General features: G+C 38.9%; 1 protein-coding gene across 3 annotated transcripts in view; it reads right to left on the bottom strand.

Moving 5' to 3' along the window:
• LOC126987969 (uncharacterized) overlaps positions 1-19,135 on the bottom strand; it is a 146,847-nt gene that overhangs the window by 69,090 nt on the left and 58,622 nt on the right. The window contains exon 1 of one of the 3 annotated variants that reach the window (XM_050845661.1): positions 3,396-5,098. The exons of the other annotated variants lie outside the window; for them this stretch is intronic. Within the exon in view, the coding sequence (XP_050701618.1) occupies positions 3,396-3,469 (74 nt within the window). The 5' untranslated portion in view covers positions 3,470-5,098. Of the gene's footprint in view, positions 1-3,395; positions 5,099-19,135 lie in introns of those variants that run through there. 3 annotated transcript variants of the gene reach the window in all.

The raw sequence follows: 19,135 nt of genomic DNA, 5'->3' as shown, positions 1-19,135 counted from the left end.
TCTCTTTTAAGTAATATTCTTTTCTTCATTTCCTTATTTTTGATGTTTTTTGGAGTGTTTTTTTTATTTCAAGTATTTTTTTATCATTTTTGAAATTTTTTTTTTGAGTATTCATCTGACAGCTTTTCTTTTTTTCCTTTTTCGTGGCCTCACCTTCCAAAAAAATGTGATGTTTTTTTATTTCACGTATTTTTTAATCTCTTTTGAATGCAAACTTTTGGATCGACAGAACATTTTGGATTTTCACGTATCAGGACATTTTTTTCCCCATGTCAAAAAATAGTAATATATATTTTTTTCAATTTCACGCATTTTCTAATCTCTTATGAATGCAAAGTTTTGGGTCATCACAATATTTTAGAATTTCATATATCAGGACATTTTTTTCTCTCTCTTCTCTTCCCATGTCAAAAAATAGTAATATATATTTTTTTCAATTTCACTCATTTTCTAATCGCTTATGAATGCAAAGTTTTGGGTCGTTAGAATATTTTGGAATTTCACATATCAGAACGCTTTTATTTTTTTCTCTTCCCATGTCAAAAAATAGTAATATATATTTTTTTCAATTTCACGCATATTCTAATCTCTTATGAATGCAAAGTTTTGGGTCATCACAATATTTTAGAATTTCATATATCAGGACATTTTTTTTCTCTTCCTGTTCCCCTCCCATGTCAAAAAATAGTGATATATATTTTTTTCAATTTCACTCATTTTTCAATCTCTTATGAATGCAAAGTTTGGGTCATCACAATATTTTAGAATTTCACATATCAGGACGCTTTCATTTTTTTCTCTTCTCTTCCCATGTCAAAAAATGGTAATATATATTTTTTTAAATTTCACTCATTTTTTAATCTCTTATGAATGCAAAGTTTTGGGTCATCACAATATTTTAGAATTTCACATATCAGAACGCTTTCATTTTTTCTTCTTCCTCTGACGCTAAAAACAAGTATAATTTCCATAATGTTTTTAGTCCTGGGCAGTATTTCTTTAACTTATTCATATACGCTTTATTCTTTTCAATACACACTTTCAGCTATCAGATTTTTTTGCCTCCCATGTAAAAAAAAGTTAAATTCTACAATATTTCAAGTTTCGTGCACTATTTATTTGTTTATAATTCAAGAAGAGGTTGGATAAATTCATGGATAGTTAGGTAAGGCGGGGTTAGGATTACAGGAGCTGCCTTGTGTAGGGGAGCCGGCCTCTTGCAGACTCCTAACGTTCTTATGTTCCTATTTATTTATCTAAGTACGTTTCTCCTTTTAGTAAGCAAACTTTCAATCGACAGAATACATTGCACTCTCATCTATTAGCTCTTTATTATTTATTTTTGTTAATGTCTACCGCCACGCCACAAAGTTCACGTTATAAATTCCCACACTGTTTTATATTGAGTGTATTTATTTATGTATTTATTTTTGTACATATTTCCCCTTTTTCATACGCAATCTATTAGTCATCAGAACACATAACACTCATCTATCAGGCATCCGCTATGTATTATTTGTGTCTTCCCTCACACCACAAAGTCCATATAATTCCCACAGTGTTTCATATTGAGTTTATTTATTCATTTATTTATTTTTGTACATATTACCTTTTTTCATATAAATCATTAGTCATCAGAACACATAACTCTGTCTATCAAGCATCTTATATGTATTATTTGTGTCTTATATTACCTGTTTTCATAAGCAATCTATTAATCTTCTATGTATTATTTGTGTCTTCGCTCACACCACAAAGTCCATATAATTCCCACAGTGTTTCATATTGAGTTTATTTATTCATTTATTTATTTTTGTACATATTACCTTTTTTCATAAGCAATCTATTAGTCATCAGAACACATAACACTCGTCTATCAGGCATCTTCTATGTATTATGTGTTAGTGTCTTCCCTCACACCACAAAGTTCACGTTATAAATTCCCAGAGTGTTCCGTATTGTGTGCAGCAGTACCTACAGGTGTGTGCCGCTCAGGTGTGAATACTGATGAGTTACTGTGTCAGAAGTTTAGCGTTTCCTGCCGACTAATGATGATGACTACCGATAACAACAACAACAACAACAACAACAGTAACAATAGATGAACACAACTTTCAATACTTTTGCTACTGCTGTTATTACTGCTGCTGCTGCTACTACTACTACTACTACTACTACTACTACTTCTACTACTACAACTACTACTACTACTACTACTACTACTACTACTACTACCACTACTACTACTACTACTACTTTCTCTAATCTGGACAAATACAAATTACTAATATTCGCACATTACACATTTTATATCCTATTCGATACATAAGTTATTGATATTCGTACATCAAATAACAAGTAATGATAATAAAAATAATAATAAAGTCTAAGAGTTGAGCATACATTCACTATTTGCCGCGACACAAGTTCCGTAAATATAGTTGCTGTTTTCCATTCCCCCACCACCCTATTACTAAACCAATGCTTGCCTATATCTCTCCTAAATCTATACTTTTCTAATTTAAATCCATGGTTAAGATTCGTTTTAGGTCCGTGCCAGTATCTCATTACCTACCATATTGTTGTTTTCTGTTTACAACGCCCAGAACATTATTGAATCCCTGCCCAGATCGACCTCCAATCCCCGGCTGCCACGTCACACAAACAGTAACACCAGATGAGCCAATCACGTCACCAGCAGGGTATGACGTCACCTGGAGGCAACATTCATATATACACAAAAAAAACTACGAACGCACAAGCCCACCACATTACCAATACCGAAAATCACAAAACAAAATGAATAAATAAAGCATAGCAAAGTACCACAAGAACAACAACAACAACGATAAAAAATACTCGATCTAAAAAAAACCACGAAAGCAAAAGTAAGCATTCCAATTACGAGAAAACAACAACTAAAAACAAAAAGGGAAATCATACGAAATCACACAGGAATTAAAAAAAAAGAGGAAATTTATATTCGAGACCAAAAACAACAACAACAACAACGGATGTCCAATTAAGCCGACCACACTAATTTTAAGATAAGGAAAAGAAAAACAAACAAACAAAAAAAAAAAAGAAAGCACATCCAAAATTTCCACAAGACCAAAAAAAAAAAAGTTATATATTAGAGACAAGGTAAAGCCAAAAAAAGAAAAAAAAAACTATGAGAAGAAAAAATGAAGAAAAAAATATGGAAAATATATACAAAAAAATAAATAGAAAACAGAAAACACATCAAAATAACACGAAACCCCCCTAAAAAATAATAACTTCGCGATGCCCCCCAAAAAAACAAAAGACTAAGAAAAAAGAGGAAATGAAGACAAGAAGAGGGAAATAAAAGTGTTGCCATCGGGGACAGGGAGGAGTCAGTGTTGCCAACTCACCCGTGCAGCAGGGAGGCGGCTTCGAGTAGGCGGAGTGCATCGTTGCCAGCGCCGGCGTGTGTCTGGTGTGTCATATTGAAGGTAGAGGAGGAGGAGGAAGAGGAAGAGGAGGAGGAAGGGAGGGAGGGTTTATGAATGAATTAAAGATTAAGTGAGTTAGTGCCAGGGGAGGAAGAGGTGGAGGAAGAGGAGGAGGAGGAAGAAGGAAGAAGCTGAAGGAAGAGGAGGAGAAAGAAGAGGATAAAAAATGACCAGGAAAAATGAAAAAGAGAAAGGGATATTAAAAGGTCGAGGAAGAAAAGGAAAATTAGATGAAGAGGAGGAAAAGGAAGGGAAAGAAAGGAGGAAAATGCAAGAGATTAAATTACTGAGAGAAAAACAAAAAAAAAGAGGAGGAAGAGAAAGAGGAGGAAAAGGAAGAGAAAGGGAGAAGAGAAAATGCAAGAGATTGAATTACTAGAGAGAGGAGGAGAAGGAGGAAGAGGAGCAGAAGAAGAGAAGGAAAAGAACGGGGAGATTAAATAACTGAAGAGAAAAATAAGAAAAAAAAGAGGAAAAGAAAAAAAGGAGAAAAAGAAGAGGAAGGTAGAGGAGAAAGTGCGAGATATTGAATTACTAGAAAGAGGAGGAGGAGGAGGAGGAAGAGGAGAAGAGGAAGAGAAGGAAAAGAAAGGGGAAAGAAAAGAGGTCAAATTACTGAAGAAAGGAAGAAGAGGAAGAGGAGAAGAGGAATAGGAAGAGGATAAAAGGATAGTATAGTAGATTAAAAAAATTACAGAGAGGAAGAAATGGAGAGAAAGAGGAGGAGGAGGAGGAGGAGGAGGAGGAGGAGGAAAAGGGAAAAATGCAGCAAATTAAATTACTAAAGCTATATCAGAGGGTTCCAAACAGGCGAGGGACGAAAATTAAACTAAAAAAAGGGAATGAACTTTGGAGGATAAAAGGAAGAGATAAGAAGGTGAAGGACGAGAAGATAAGGAAGGAATAAACGAGGAACAAGAATAGGAGGAAGAAGAGGAGGAAGAGGAGGAGGAGGAAGAAGAGGGAAGGAGGAGGAACTTGATTAAAATGGAGGAAAAAGAGTGTCTGATCTTTCCTCTTTCCTCTTCTCTCCCCTTCCTCTTCCTCCGTCCCTCCATAGTGCACAGGAAGGAAGGAAGGAAGAGGGAAAGAATGAAAGAAAGAAGGAAAAAAAAAGGCAGGAAGAAAAGAAGGAAGGAGAGAAAGCGAGGAAGCAACCGAGACAGAGACAGACAGACAGACAGACAGACAGACACAGGTAGAGAGAAAGATACACAAAAAAGACAGACAGGTACACAGACAGACAGACAGACAGACACAGATCAATGTCAAACACGACCTCAAAAATATCACAAAAAAATGAAAGGAAAAGAATATAGAGTCAGGAGGAGGAGGAACACAAAGAAACACAGAGGAAAAACAAACAACAGCAGAGGAGGAGGAGGAGGAGGAGGAGAGGTCAATAAAATCAATAAAATGTACCAGACAGAGCAAGGGAAAGGAAAGTGGAAGTGGAGGAGGAGGAGGAGGAAAAGGGTGAAGAGGAAGAGAAGGAAAAGGAGAAGGAGGAGGAGGAGGAAAAGAGGAAAAGAATGTCTATATGGAGAGGAAAATTATATATGAAGTGGAGGAATGGAGGGGCCTGGAAGAGTTATGGTCTGGAGGAGGAGGAGGAGGAGGAGGAAGAGGAAGAGGAAGAGGAGGAAGAGGAGGGAAAGAGGAGAGAGGGAGGAAGAGAGAGAGAGAGAGAGAGAGAGAGAGAGAGAGAGAGAGAGAGAGAGAGAGAGAGAGAGAGAGAGAGAGAGAGAGAGAGAGAGAGAGAGAGAGAGAGAGAGAGAGAGAGAGAAAGGGGGGTAGGGGTTGCAAGGGATCGGACTCTAAGGTGAAGTCTCAACACCAACACCAATCAGCTGATCACCACCACCATCACCAATCAGCTGATCACCACCACCATCACCAGTCAGCTGATCACCACCATCACCACCACCATCACCACTTAAAAATATCATACACTTTTTAATTTTCGTTTTCTTTCACTTTAGTTTTTTTTCGTTTCCTTCAAGTTCATCGATAAATCTTTCTATTGTATATAATTTATCTTTTTTTTATCCTTCTTCACATTATCAATAGAAAGTCTTGTAAGTCTCTTGTTTGCTTAGCTGTGTGGAAAGGGATTATTTGAGATAGATAGATAGATAGATAGATAGATAGATAGATAGATAGATAGGAAAGGAAAGGAAAGGAAAGGGATGGGATGGGAAGAGAAGAAAAGAGAAGAGAGGAGAAGGAAGGAAGGAAGGAGAGGAAAGAGAAAGGAAGGAAGGAAGGAAGGAAGGGAAGGAAGGAAGGAAAGGAAAGGAAAGGAAAGGAAAGGAAAGGAAAGGAAAGGGAAGGGAAGGGAAGGAGAAGAGAAGAGAAGAGAAGAGAAGAGAAGAGAAGAGAAGATAAGAGAAGAAGAGAGAGAGAGAGAGAGAGAGTATCGACGTAGACACCGTAAAATTGTTCCTTAGTGACTCATTATCTCTCTCTCTCTCTCTCTTACTTTCTCCTCTTCTAGAAACTCAAAAGAAAACAAAAATAACAAACAGACAAGCAACTTATTTTTTAGTCATTTAATCATTTTCTTATAGTACTTTTTTCTTTTACTTTCTTTAACTTTCTTTACCGCAATCCTTCACTTTTTTTTTTTAGACCAAAGACAAGATTTCACATTGATCGAGTTTTCTTCACTTTCCTGATATTGATTTCTCTTGGATATATTTAGTTTTTTTTATAATATATTTTCCATTTTTTTTCCTTCAACTTTCTTCACTTTTCATTCTTCATTTTTCTTTTCTTTCCCTCGCTTCTTCTTTTTCCTTCGTTCATTTACCTTTTATTTTTTTCCTTTCTTCTTTTCCTTTTCTCTTGGATATATTTAGTTTCCATATTAGGAAATATTTTCCCATTTTCTTTTATTTCCTTCAACTTTTCTTTATTTTTTTCATTCTTCATTTTTCAACTTTTCTTTCCTTCGTTTCTTCTTTCTTCATTCACTTCACCCTTTATTTTTTCCTCTTTTTCATTTTTAGTTTTCTCCCTTTTCCTTTCCCTTTTCTTGCTTTCTTCCTTTCCTCCTAATTCTGCTTGTCTGTCTTTATTCTTCCCTCTTTTCTTAGTTTCTTTTCTTCATTTATTTTAACTTTTCTTCATTTTTCATTCACTTCATCTTTATTTTTTTTTCGATTTTTCCATACATATTTAACTTCCTCCATTTCCCTTTCCCTTTCCCTCCCTTCCTTTCCTTCCCTTCCTCTTAATTCTCCCTGTCTTACTTTATTTCTTCCTTCTGTAATATTCTTCCTTCCTGCGTTCTATCATTAAACACAAAGAAAATGGGCTTAAAAATATAAATTAGTCACGCCATTTTTATTTAACGGTTTCTTTCGTGTCTTTCCTTCCCTTCATTCATATTTGACTTTCTTCTTCCTTCCTTAACTTCTAATTTTTTTCCTATCTTGTTTTCCTTTATTTTCCTTCAGTAATGGTCCTTCTCATTAGCTAACTCTATCTTTCATATTTTTCCTTTCTTTTCATCCTTATTTGACTTTCTTTCTTCCTTCCTTAACTTCTCATATTTTTTCCTATCTTGCTTTCCTTTATTTTCCTTCAGTAATGTTTTTTCTCTTTCTCTAACTCATTCTGTTATATTTTTTTCCTTCCTTTCATTCATATTTGACTTTCTTCCTTCCTTAACTTATCACAATTATTTCTTATCTTATCTTCTTTTCTTCTTTCTTAACTAATGTTTTTTCCTTCTTTCGTTCATTTCACCAACAACAAAAATCACACTAGTATTATTATTTTTCCTTCTTCTTCCTTACTTCCTTCATTCTCAACTAATTTGCGTCTCGTTTTCCTATATTTTCTTAGTTTCGTTTATTTACTGTCTTTCTTCTTCCTCTGGTTATTCCCTTATTCGCTGCCTTCTGTTTTGTCTATGTCTTGGAGTACGTATTTATTTCATCACATTTTCTTCTATTCAACCTTTTCGTATCTTAATTTAATCCTCCTTGCTCTTTCCTTCACTTAATATTTTTCCGTTTTCATTTTTAATACTTCACTCTTTTCCTTTCCCTCCTTCTCCATTTCCTCGTGACAGATAAGCTTCAGGCTGTCACCTTCTGTCACTTCCTTTGCTTCCTTCCTTCCCTTATCTATTTCAATGTTTATTTAATTTTTCTTAGGTATGGTTTTATTTGCTAACTTCTTTTGATTCGTCCCTTTACAGACTTTAATTTCTACTGTATTCCACGTTTTCCCTTCCTTATTTCCTTCATTCTCTAATTTGCACATTTCAAACTATATTTTACGCTATTCTTTCCTTCCTTTCTTCTTTTATTAATTCCTTCCTTTCTTCTTTCCTTTCTCCTTTCCATCTCACATTTTCTTTTTTCAATTCATTCTCTCCTTTCTCCTTTCCATCTTTCATTTCCTTCCTTCCTTTCTTCCTTCATTCAATTTCTTCCTTCCTTCAATCATTCCATAATTCACTTTCCTTCCTTTCTTCCTTCCTCCCTTCCTTCATTCACTTCTCTCAATTTCTTCCTTCCTTCAATCTTTCCATATTTCACTTTCCTTCCTTCCTTCATTCACTTCTCTCAATTTCTTCCTTCAATCTTTCCATATTTCACTTTCCTTCCTTTCTTCCTTCCTTCCTTCATTCATTCACTTCTCGCAACTTCTTCCTTCCTTCCTTCATTCATTCACTTCTCTCAATTTCTTCCTTCCTTCAATCTCTTCATCTTCCATTAATTTCCTTCAATCTTTCCATTCCTTCCTTCTTTCCTTCCATATGTCAGTGCCTTCTTTCCTTCCTTCAATCTTTCAATACTTCACTTCTTTCCTCCCTTCCTTTCCTTCACCTTATTTCCTTCACATTTTCCTTCACACCTTCCTTCACCTCCACCACCAACACACACACAGACCTCAAAATGGCCCCACGCCTCACCACGTCTCTTGATCACATTGCCCCAAGATGCAGCATCCGAGAGGGGGAGGGAGAGAGGGAGGGGGTCAGGGAGGGAGGGAGAAGGGAGAGGAGGGAGGGCGACGGAGCATTGTGAGAGAGAGAGCCAGGGAGAGCGAGAGTGTTGTCACCGCGGTAGTGAGAGAGGCACTGAGGAAAAGAGAGAGAGAGAGAGAGAGAGAGAGAGAGAGAGAGAGAGAGAGAGAGAGAGAGAGAGAGGAGGGAGGAGGAAGATAATGGAGAGGAAGGAAGGAGAGAGAGAGAGAGAGAGAGAGAGAGAGAGAGAGAGAGAGAGAGAGAGAGAGAGAGAGAGAGAGAGAAAACAAACCACCTAAATGTACCGTTAATTATATAAAAACCAACAAACAGACAAACATTTTAATTTATTACTGAGGAAATGAGTGAATAAATAAATAAATAAATATATATATAAATAAAATAAATAACATCAGGCTTAGTTAGAACTTATGGAGAGTCTGGATTGAGTTAAGAAAGGGAAGGGAAGGTAAAGGAAGGGGAAGGGAGAGAAGGGAAGGGAAGGGAAAGGAATGTAAGAGAAAGGAAGGGAAGGGAAAGGAATGTAAGAGAAGGGAAGGAAAGGGAAGGGATGGGGAGGGAAGGGGATTGAAGGGAAGGGAAGGGAAGGAAAGGAAAGGGATAGGACGGAAAGGGACGGTAAGAGAAGGGAAGGGATGGAAGGGAAGGGAAGGTGAGGGAAAGAAAGGGATTGGAAGAGAAGGGAAAGGAAAGGAAAGAATGGGAAGGGAAGAGAGGAAAACATTGGAAATAAATTGAAGAAAAGAAGGAAGGGAAAGGAAAAAGGAGAAGGAAGGAAATAGAGGGGAAAGAAAGAAAAGAGGTGGGAAAGTAATAAAAAGGGAAGCAAATTGAAAACATAATGGGGAATGGAATGGAAAGAAAGGAAAATGAAGGAAATGAAAAGATATGGAAGGGAAAGAAAGGATAGAGATGGAAAAGGAATAAAAAAGGAAGAGGAGGAGGAGGAGGAGGAGGAGGAGGAGGAAAGGAAAAACATGTTGAGATAGGGAAGGGAAAGACAATATTGAGAGAAGGAGGAGGAAGAGAAGGGGAGAGAAGGAGGAAGAGGAGGAGGAGGAGGAGGGGGAAGGGAGGGATGAAAGCAAGGAAGGAGAGAACATGAAGGAGAAGTTTGAGAGAGGGAGGCGGGAGGGAGAGGAGATAAGAAAGATGGAGAGAGCGAGGGAGAGGAGGAGGAGGAGGAGGAGCCGGGAGAGGTAGAAAAGGCTAACGGAGAGGAGGGGGAGGAGGAGGAGTAGGTGAGAGGTATTGAAGGAGGAAAAGGAAGAGGAGGAGAGGAAGAAGGGCATGAATGGAAGACCGTAGAGTAGGAGAGGAAGAGGAGAGGAAGAGGAGGAGAGGAAGAGGAGAGGAAGAAGAAGAGGAGGAGGGGGATGGGGAAGGAGAGGAAGAGAGAGGGGGAGGGGGAGGAGGAGGAGGAGGAGAGGGGGGAAGGAGGAGAGGGAAGGAGGGAGGAGAAGAAGGAAGGAAGGGGGGAGAGAGGAGGAGAGGAGGAGCGGAGAGGCTGGTGAGGGGAGACTCCCAGCTGGTCCACCCTGGAATTGATCAGCTGACGTCACTGCCCTTCCCTCCCCCCCACCCCCCTCCCCCTCTATCCTCGCTCTCTCTTCCCCCTTTCCCCTCTCCTCTCTTTCTTCTCCTCTCCCCTCGTTCTTCCCCTTCCCTTTCACCTCTCCTCTCTATCTTCCTCTCTTTCCTCTCTTCCTTCTTCCCTTTCCTCTTCCTTTTCTTTCCCTCTCCATTTGTTCCCCTCCTTCCATCTCCTCTCTTCCCCCTTCTCTCCCTCATTCTCCCCTTCCCCTTTCCTCCTATCTCCTACCTTCTTGTTCTCGTCCTCTCCCTCTCTCCCTTCATTCTCCCCTTCACCCTTGTTCTCTCTCTCTACCGCTTATCTATTATTGCTGTTCCTCTTCTTCTTCTTATTTCCTTCGTCTTTCCTCTTTGCATCTCCATTTTCTCTATTCCCTATACTTCCTCTTCCTCTACTCTTCTCTCCTTTCTGTTCGTGTTCCTCTCTTCCTCTTCTTTCTCCTTCCTCTTTTCTCTTGTTTCCTTATCTCCCTTTTCAGTGTCTTCTTCCCCTATCCTTCCTACTCCCATCTTTTCTTCTGCCCTTCTCTCTTTATCTTGTTTCTCCTTTCCTTCTTCCTTCCTCTGTTTTCTTGCCCTCTCCTTCTCTCTATTCCCATCTCCTTTTTCTGTTTTCTATTCTCCTTTGTTTCTCTTCCTATTATCTCTCCCCTTCCCTCTTTTATCCTCCTCTGGGACTTTTTTTTCTTTCTTCCTTCTCTTTTCATTTTTCCCTCTTTAAAAACTCAGCACTCCGTTGCACCTTCTGAGCCCAACTTCTTCCTCTTCCTCCTCCTCCTCCTCCTCCTCCTCATACATTGCTTGCAGGGAGCGGAGAGGCATGGGAAAAAATGCTGCAATGCTTACCAAGAAAATAGGAGGAGGAGGAGGGCAAAAGAAAACAAGCAGGAAAAGAAGAAAGGGGAGGAGGAGGAAGAGAAGGAGGAAGAAGACAAAAGAAAACAATCTGAAAAAGAAGAAAAATAAGGAAGAGGAGGAAGTGATGATGATACTAATTAAGAAAAGAAAGAACATTAACACCACCGAGAAGAACAAGACAAACAACAACAACAACAACAACAACAGCAACAACAAGATAAAGGAAGCGTGGAGCAAGGAGGAAAGTAAAAGTTAGAGATAAGAAAGGAAATTGAAGGACAAAATGAAGGAAGGAAAGAAGGAAGGAGAGATGGAGGTGAAGGAGAAAAACAAGAAGGAAGGAAGGAAGGAAAAAAGGATTAAAGTAAAAAAGGAAGAAGAAGAAGGCAGGAAAGGATTAAAGGAAGGAAGAAAGGAAGGAAGGAAGGAAGGAAAGAAGGAAAGAAGGAAGAGGATGAAAATAAAAAGGAAGAGGAAGAAGGCAGGAAAGGATTAAAGGAGGGAAGAAAGGAAGGAAGGAAGGAAGGAAGGAAAGAAGGAAGAGGATGAAAATAAAAAGGAAGAGGAAGAAGGCAGGAAAGGATTAAAAGATGGAAGAAAGGAAGGAAGGAAGACAGGAAGGAAGGAAAGGAAAAATATCAAGAAATAAAGGAATAGGAAGGAAATTTAAAAGAAAAATCGGTAGAATTAAAAGAGAGAGAGAGAGAGAGAGAGAGAGAGAGAGAGAGAGAGAGAGAGAGAGAGAGAGAGGGGACGTGGAAGAACTGAATAGGAGTGAAAAAGAGGGAGGAAGAAAGGCATGAAGGGGAGTGAGAAGAGGAGGGGGAGAAGAGAAAGGGAGGAATGAAGGGAGGAAAGAAGGGAGGAAAGAAGGGAGAAAAAAGAAAGAGGAGTGACTCATTGGATCGACTTAACTTCCTGTCTACTCTCTCTCTCTCTCTCGACTATGACATATTACACGAAAACGACTTGACCGCACCACAAAGAGAGAGAGAGAGAGAGAGAGAGAGAGAGAGAGAGAGAGAGAGAGAGAGAGAATGCGGTATTTTCTTCAACAACACGCCGTTACTGGCAAATGTGTGTGTGTGTGTGTGTGTGTGTGTGTGTGTGTGTAATGGGGCATGAAAAAGAAATCATACTAATACAAAACAAAATAATCACATCACGAAATAGGAAACGAAAATAATCTACATTGTGAAACCGATACAATTACTGAGGAAACGGAGCAGAACACGACATTCCACGGGAGATTGTAAGACTAGGCGAGAGATTAACGCATTTGTAAAGACTGACTGACAGAGAGATTAACAGAAAAAACATTTGAAAAGACTGACTGACAGAGAGATTAACAGAAAAAAAACAACATAAGGAAGTGAGGTTAAGAGCTAGATACAGATAAATAAATAGATACCAACATAAAAATCAGAAGGTAAAGACGCAGAATATAAGATGAATAAAAAGATGAACTCATTTGTAAAGACTGACTGGCGGATAGATTAACAGCAAGACTTAAGAACAACAAACATAAGGAAGTGAGATTAAGAGCTAAATACAGATAGATAAATAAATACCAACATAAAAATCAGTAGGTAAAGACGCAGAATGTAAGATAAGAAAAAAGATGTATTATTTGCAGCCTGACTAACAAATATATTAAATGGTAGACTTATGAAAAAAAAATAAAGATAAAAACGTTAAAAAAAAGTGATATATGCATTTTTATACAGAGATAAATAGATGCAAACATAAGAAATCAATTAGGTTTGGACGCAAAATATAAGACTTATGAAAAAAGAAAAAGAAAAAGAAAAAAAGTAAAAAAGTTATATATACATTTTTATACAGAGATAGATGCAGACATAAAAATCAATTAGGTTAAGACGCAAAATATAAGATTAAAAAACAGACAGACAAAGCTCTCTCACACACACACACACACACACACACACACACACACAATAACCATTTCCTTCCATTGTTTACTCCGCGCACTCCTTGGAGACCTTACCCTTCCTCCTCCTCCTCCTCCTCTTCCTCCTCCTGTCTCTCCTTCAACTTTATTTCTCTCCCACTCCTAACAATTTTTATTCTCTCTTTCCCTGGTTTATAGATTTTTTCTCTCCTCCTCCTCCTCCTCCTCTTCTTCTTCTTCTCTTCCTCCATTTAACTCCTCAAGGCAAATTTGTTTCATTGTTGGATTTTTTTTTTATTTATTCTTCGTAAATTGTTGTTTATTATCTCTTGTTGCTTGTTAGTCTTGTTTTTTTTTTCTTCTTTTCCTTTTGTTTTCCTTCTTTTTTTCTTGTTTTCCTTATCCTTTTTCTTTTTTTCCTTTTCATTTTTCTTGTTCTTTTTTTTCTTGTTTTCCTACATTTTTTCTTGTTTTCCTTTTTCTTTTTCTTGTTTTCCTTTTTCTCTCTTGTTTTCCTTCTTCTTTTTCTTGTTTTCCTCCTTTTTCTTGTTTTCCTCCTTTTTCTTGCTTTCCTTCATTTTTTTCTTGTTTTCCTTCTTCTTTTCTTGTTTTCCTTCTTCTTCTTCTTCTTCTATTTCTTCTTCTAATTCTTCTTCCTTTTCTTCTTCTTCTTGTTTTTCTTCTTATTATTATTATCATTACTATTATTATCATTATTATTACTACTATCATCACATACACACAGTTACGTCATTTAAAAAGAATTCCTAAACTATTCTCCTCGTTACTATCCTTTACTTTCCAACCCTTACTTTCCCACTTTCTTTTATCGTTATCTTATGCATTCTCTGATTCCCCACTTTCTCCATCTCTTACTCATTCTTTAAATATACTCAATGTTCTTTTTTGGATTCACGTTCACTGTTTACCTCAATGATATTTCCTTTCCTTTGCTCATTTCGTATTTAGCCGAGAGGTCAAGGAAGGAGGAGAGAGAGAGAGAGAGAGAGAGAGAGAGAGAGAGAGAGAGAGAGAGAGAGAGAGAGAGAGAGAGAGAGAGAGAGAGAGAGAGAGAGAGAGAGAGAGAGAGAGAGAGAGAGAGAGAGAGAGAGAGAGAGAGAGAGAGAGAGAGAGGTGACGTGGAAGTAATATAAAAAAAAAGAGAAGAGGGGAGAGAAAAAAAAAATAATGGAGTTGGGGTGACTAAACAGAGATGGGGAGAAGAAGGGAAGAGAAGGGGAAGGAAGGGAATAGAAGGGGGAGTAAGCAGAAGAAGAAAATAAGAGAAGGAGGAGTAGGGAGAAGATGGGAGAGGAAGAAAAGGGAGGGAAGAAAATGGAAGAAGAGGAAGAGAGGGGAAATGAATGTAATGGGAAAGAAAGAAAAGGAAAGAAAAAGGAAATGAATGGAAGGAAAAGCAACGAATAGGAGAGGAAAGAGAAGGGTCGATAAGAAGGAAGGGAAAGAATAAAGAAGGGGAAAAGGAGAAAAAAAGACAAACAAGGTGAAAGAAGTGGAGGAGGAAGGGAAGGGGAGAGGAAGGGGAGGAAAGGGGAGCAGGGTGAAGAGAGTGATGGGGAGGAAGATAAGGAAGAAGAGAAGGAGGGAGTAAAAGGAAGGAACAGGGAGGTAAGCGAGGGGAAGAGGGTGAAGGGAGGGGCGTGAAGAAGGGTCAGGAGGAAGGAAGGGGAGGGAAGGGGAGCAGGGTGAGGGGGGGGGGTGAAGGGGGATCAGGGGGGAATGAAAGAGAGGGGCAGGGAGGAGGGGGAGGGAACAGGGTGAAAGGGAGTCAGGGGGGAATGAAAGAGAGGGGCAGGGAGGGAGGGGAGGGAACAGGGTGGAGGGGAAGGGTGGGGAGGAATTGAGGGGGGGGGGAGGAAAGGGGGTGACAAACGGTACACACTTCCGCTGTAACTCCCCTCCCTTTCCCCTCCCCACCGCTCCTCTCCTCACCCCTTGTCCTACGTTATATGAAATTCGTACCTGTTTCCTCCCCCCCCCCCCCCCCATCCCCGCCGACGCCTGCTTTCTTTCCCCTTGACAGTATAAAAAAAAGAAAAAAAATAATATACTCCTCAACCGCATTTTTTTTTTATTACTGGAATTGGATGTTTTTTTTGTGTGTTTTCCATAGTTAAGTGAATTTCCATCTCTCCATATTTTTCTCCTTTCTTTTTTCCCTTCCTTTCTCCTCCATTCCTCTTTTCTTTCCCTTAATTTCTCTCCTTCCTTTATCTTTCCATCTTTCCTTTTCTTTCCTTTCCCTTACCTTTTCATCTTTATTTTTCATTTGTTTTCCATAGTTAAGTGAATTTCCATCTATCCACATTTTTCTCCTTTCTTTTTTCCCTTCCCTTCTCCTCCATTCCTCTTTTCTTTCCCTTCATTTCTCTCCTTCCTTCACTTTTCCATCTTTCCTTTTCTCCCTCGCTTTCCTTTCCTTTCCCTTGCCTTTTCATGTTCATTTTTTTATTAGTCTTCCATAATAAAGCGAGTTTTCATCTTTTCTTATACTTACTTTATTTGATTTTCACAACTGCGTATCTTTCTTTATCTTATATCTCATTCTATCTTATTTTTATCTTTATTTTTTATTTGTTTTCCATAGTTAAGTGAGTTTTTACGTTTTATTATACTTATTTTATCTGTTTTCCATAACCGTGTATTTTCTTTATCTTATATTTAAGTCTATTTTTTATCTGTAATCTTATCTTAATCTTTATTTGTAATCTCTTTTTGGCCACTCCTCTGTACTCTATTCAGGAGCAGTAAGTAGCGGGCTTTTTTTTTCATTATTGTTTTCTTTTTTTTCACGCCCTTGAACTGTCTCATTTTCTGCAAAAAAAAAAATTGTGCTTATACATTTTATTTTCCTATTTATTCGCATGATCAATTATATTTTTTTTAATCTGATTTTCTTTTCGTAGGAAGACAAACAAAACCAACATCAATAAATCAACTAAAACACTTTCGTTAGGCAAGTGTTTTCTTATTGTTCATTCATGTTATCTCGGCTTTTATTTACTTATCTTTTTTTTTGCAGTGTTTTTGTTGTTGTTGGTGGTGGTGTTGTTACAATGGCCGGTACGGATTGATGGAGCAACGACCTTCTATTGTGTTGTTAGTAAATCTCTCTCTCTCTCTCTCTCTCTCTCTCTCTCTCTCTATTCTTTTCTATCTATCTATATATTTCGTTGTATACCATTCAATCTTCTTTTGTGTTCGTCTTTACGTGTGTGTCTGTTTGTCAGTTTCTCTTTTCTTTTTCTCTCCTAAACATTATTACCATCATTATCATCCTCATTATTATTATTATTATTTTTATTGTTATTACTCCTCTTCCTACTCTTCCTCATCATCATTACCATCATCATCACACGGGAATGTTGACACGCCCCCTCTGCCAAGCCACGCCCCCTTCCCGCCCGGCCACGCCCACTCATTTTAGTAAACAAACCCCCCACATTGATCAGGGCTCACGCTCGTCTTCTTAAACATTCGACGCCCAAGTAAACACATATGACAAGGCTTTCGTAGGAGTTGTGGGCATTTCCAAGGGTAGTTTTGTGACCCCGGTGGTAGTCTGACCCTTCTTCTGTGCTGTGAATCTAAAAAAACACTCATTAAAACCCGACTGATCTCCTTTTCGGCCTTTGGAAGTAGTTGATGTGAGGGGGATGGAAGCGTTTGAGAATATCGACTTTATAACTTCTTGAAAATACGCCCCCTTCCTCTTCTTCCTCCTCTTGTTTTTCTCTCTTACTCCTCTACCCTTCTCTGTTTCCTTATCTCTTTGCCTCCTCTTCCTTCCTCTTCTTCCTTCACTTATTTCCTTCCTACTCCTCTTTCCTTCTCCATTTACTCATCTCGTTGCCTCCTCCTCCTTCCTCTTCTTCCTCCTCTTGTTATTTCCTTCCTACTCCTCTTACCCTCTCCGTTTACTCATTTCCTTGCCTCCTACTCCTTCCTCTTCTTCCTCCTCTTGTATTTCCTTCCTACTCCTCTTCCCCTCTCCATTTCCTCCTTCTCCTTCATCATCTTCCTCCACTTGTTATTTCCTTTCTACTTTACTTTCCATCTTCTCCTCCCCTCTTCCCCTCTCCATTTCCTCATCTCCTCTCCTCCTTCCTCCTCTCATCTCCTTTCCTGTTCCATATTTCTCTTCCTCTTGTTTCTCATTTCTCTTTCCTCTTCGTTTCCTCCTTCCTCTTCCCTCTATCTCAAATTTTAAAACCCCACGAATATGACGTTTAATTTGGCGTTAATAATAAAATAGTGAAGGTAGAAGAGAAGTAGACTCGGTGGGAAGGTCAGCAAGTGTAGATTTTGAGTAGAATTTCGTCTCCTTGAAGAAATTGGCGAAAGAAAACGTGAGAGTGAGATGGTAAACACAAGTAAACAAACAGGGACTCGACACACACGCTTCTTCGTGACTAATTTTACAACACCTTTCCACGAGCTCTTCCCCCCCCCCCCTTCCCTCCCTCCTCTTCCTCCTCCTCCTCCTCTCCTCATCAAGGCCACTCCTGCTCTGGTGATTAAATAAACGTAAAATTAATAATGAAAAGGCAGCCAAGTAAAAAATATATCGTAAACAGTTAGCAAAAATTCGTCCTTCAGAGAGAGAGAGAGAGAGAGAGAGAGAGAGAGAGAGAGAGAGAGAGAGAGAGAGAATGGACAACAATCACAATATGCAACATTTTTTACCCTTTAATCCTGTCATTCTATCCGTAATTTTCCCTTTCCCCTTCCCTTCCTCTTTTCCTCCCCTTTATTTCTCCTCCCTTTACCTCTTTTTATTTTCCTATCTTTAATTTACTTTTTCTTCCCTTTTCCTCTTCCCATCTTCTTCCTTTCATTAACTTTTTCGCTTTCTTTTCTCGTTTCCATTTTCTCCCCTTATCATTTATTTCTCCTTCTCTTCCTCTCCTTCCTTATTCTCTCTTCCCCTACTTCTCCTCCCCTTCCCGTACACAACACATTAGCCAATAAGTCATGGGAACACACACACACACACACACACACACACACACACACACACGAGAGTTTAAAGAGCACATTTTCATTCTAAGTCTCATTTTTACCATAACCAATGCTATCCCCCCTTCCCTCCTCCCTCCCCCCCTCTCCCCCACCCATCCATCACCCCTTGACCTGCTGGTGGTGTTAGTGGTGGCGAGGGTGGGAAAGGGAGAGAGGGAGGGAGGGAGAGAAAAGGGGGGGGTAGGGGAGAGGGGGAATGTCCGGTCACGAGGCGTTACCCAGTGAACTAGTGAAGGTATACACCCTCGTTCTCTCTCTCTCTCTCTCTCTCTCTCTCTCTCTCTCTCTCTCTCAAGAATCCTGTAGGTCTAGTCTTTCTCTTAACCAGTATAGGCTTTCTCTTCTTCTTCTTCTTCTTCTTTCATTTCTTCTCTCCTTTTCCTCCTCCTCCTCTTCTATTACCTAAACTACTACTTCTACTACTACTACTACTACTACTACTACTACTACTACTACTACTACTACCACTACTACTACTACTACAACTACTTTTTCGTCGTTTTCTTATTTCTACTTCTTTTTACTTGAGAGAGAGAGAGAGAGAGAGAGAGAGAGAGAGAGAGAGAGAGAGAGAGAGAGAGAGAGAGAGAGAGAGAGAATGTGGGGTGACTTGTCGCTTCAAACCAGTTATGATTGATGTCTTTAATTACTGAACTGTGACTGGTGTGCAGCTGCGGGTTGTGTTACTTGTGTGTTGAGTTTAATTGAATCGTGTGTTGAGTATTGCTTCCTTGTGTTGAATATTGTGTTCCATCCTTCTCTTTCTCCCTCCCCTTCCTTACCTTCTATATATTTCTCCTCCCCTTACCTTCCCCTCTCCTTCCCTGTTCTTCCTCTCTTTACTTGCCCTTCCCTTCTCTTTTCGTTCTCCTTTGTGTTGTGTTGTGTTGCCTGTTGTATAATTGTGTTGCATTCAGCTCTTTGACTAACCTAACCTAACCTAACCTAATGTTGCTTTTTTTTTGTGTGTGTGTGTGTGTTACGTTTTGCTGTGTTGATCAGTGTTGTGTTGTGTTGCATTAAATTTTCGTTGTGTTGATATTTTTTACGGTGTTAATTTGGGTTGTGTTGAATTTCGCTGTGTTTATTTGTGTTGGATTCGTTGTTTTGGTCAGTACAGTGTTGTTTTGGTCTTTGCTATTGTGTAAATTTGTGTTGCCGTGCGGGTTTGTGTTGTGAATCAGTTTGTTTTGTAATGCTGTGTTGTGTGGTGTACTGTAATCTTGTCTAATGTTTTGTGTTGTAGCA

This window comes from Eriocheir sinensis, chromosome 67 (assembly GCF_024679095.1).
Source record: "Eriocheir sinensis breed Jianghai 21 chromosome 67, ASM2467909v1, whole genome shotgun sequence".
In the NCBI taxonomy this organism is placed as follows: domain Eukaryota; kingdom Metazoa; phylum Arthropoda; class Malacostraca; order Decapoda; family Varunidae; genus Eriocheir; species Eriocheir sinensis.
This window is presented reverse-complemented; position numbering and strand designations above follow the sequence as displayed.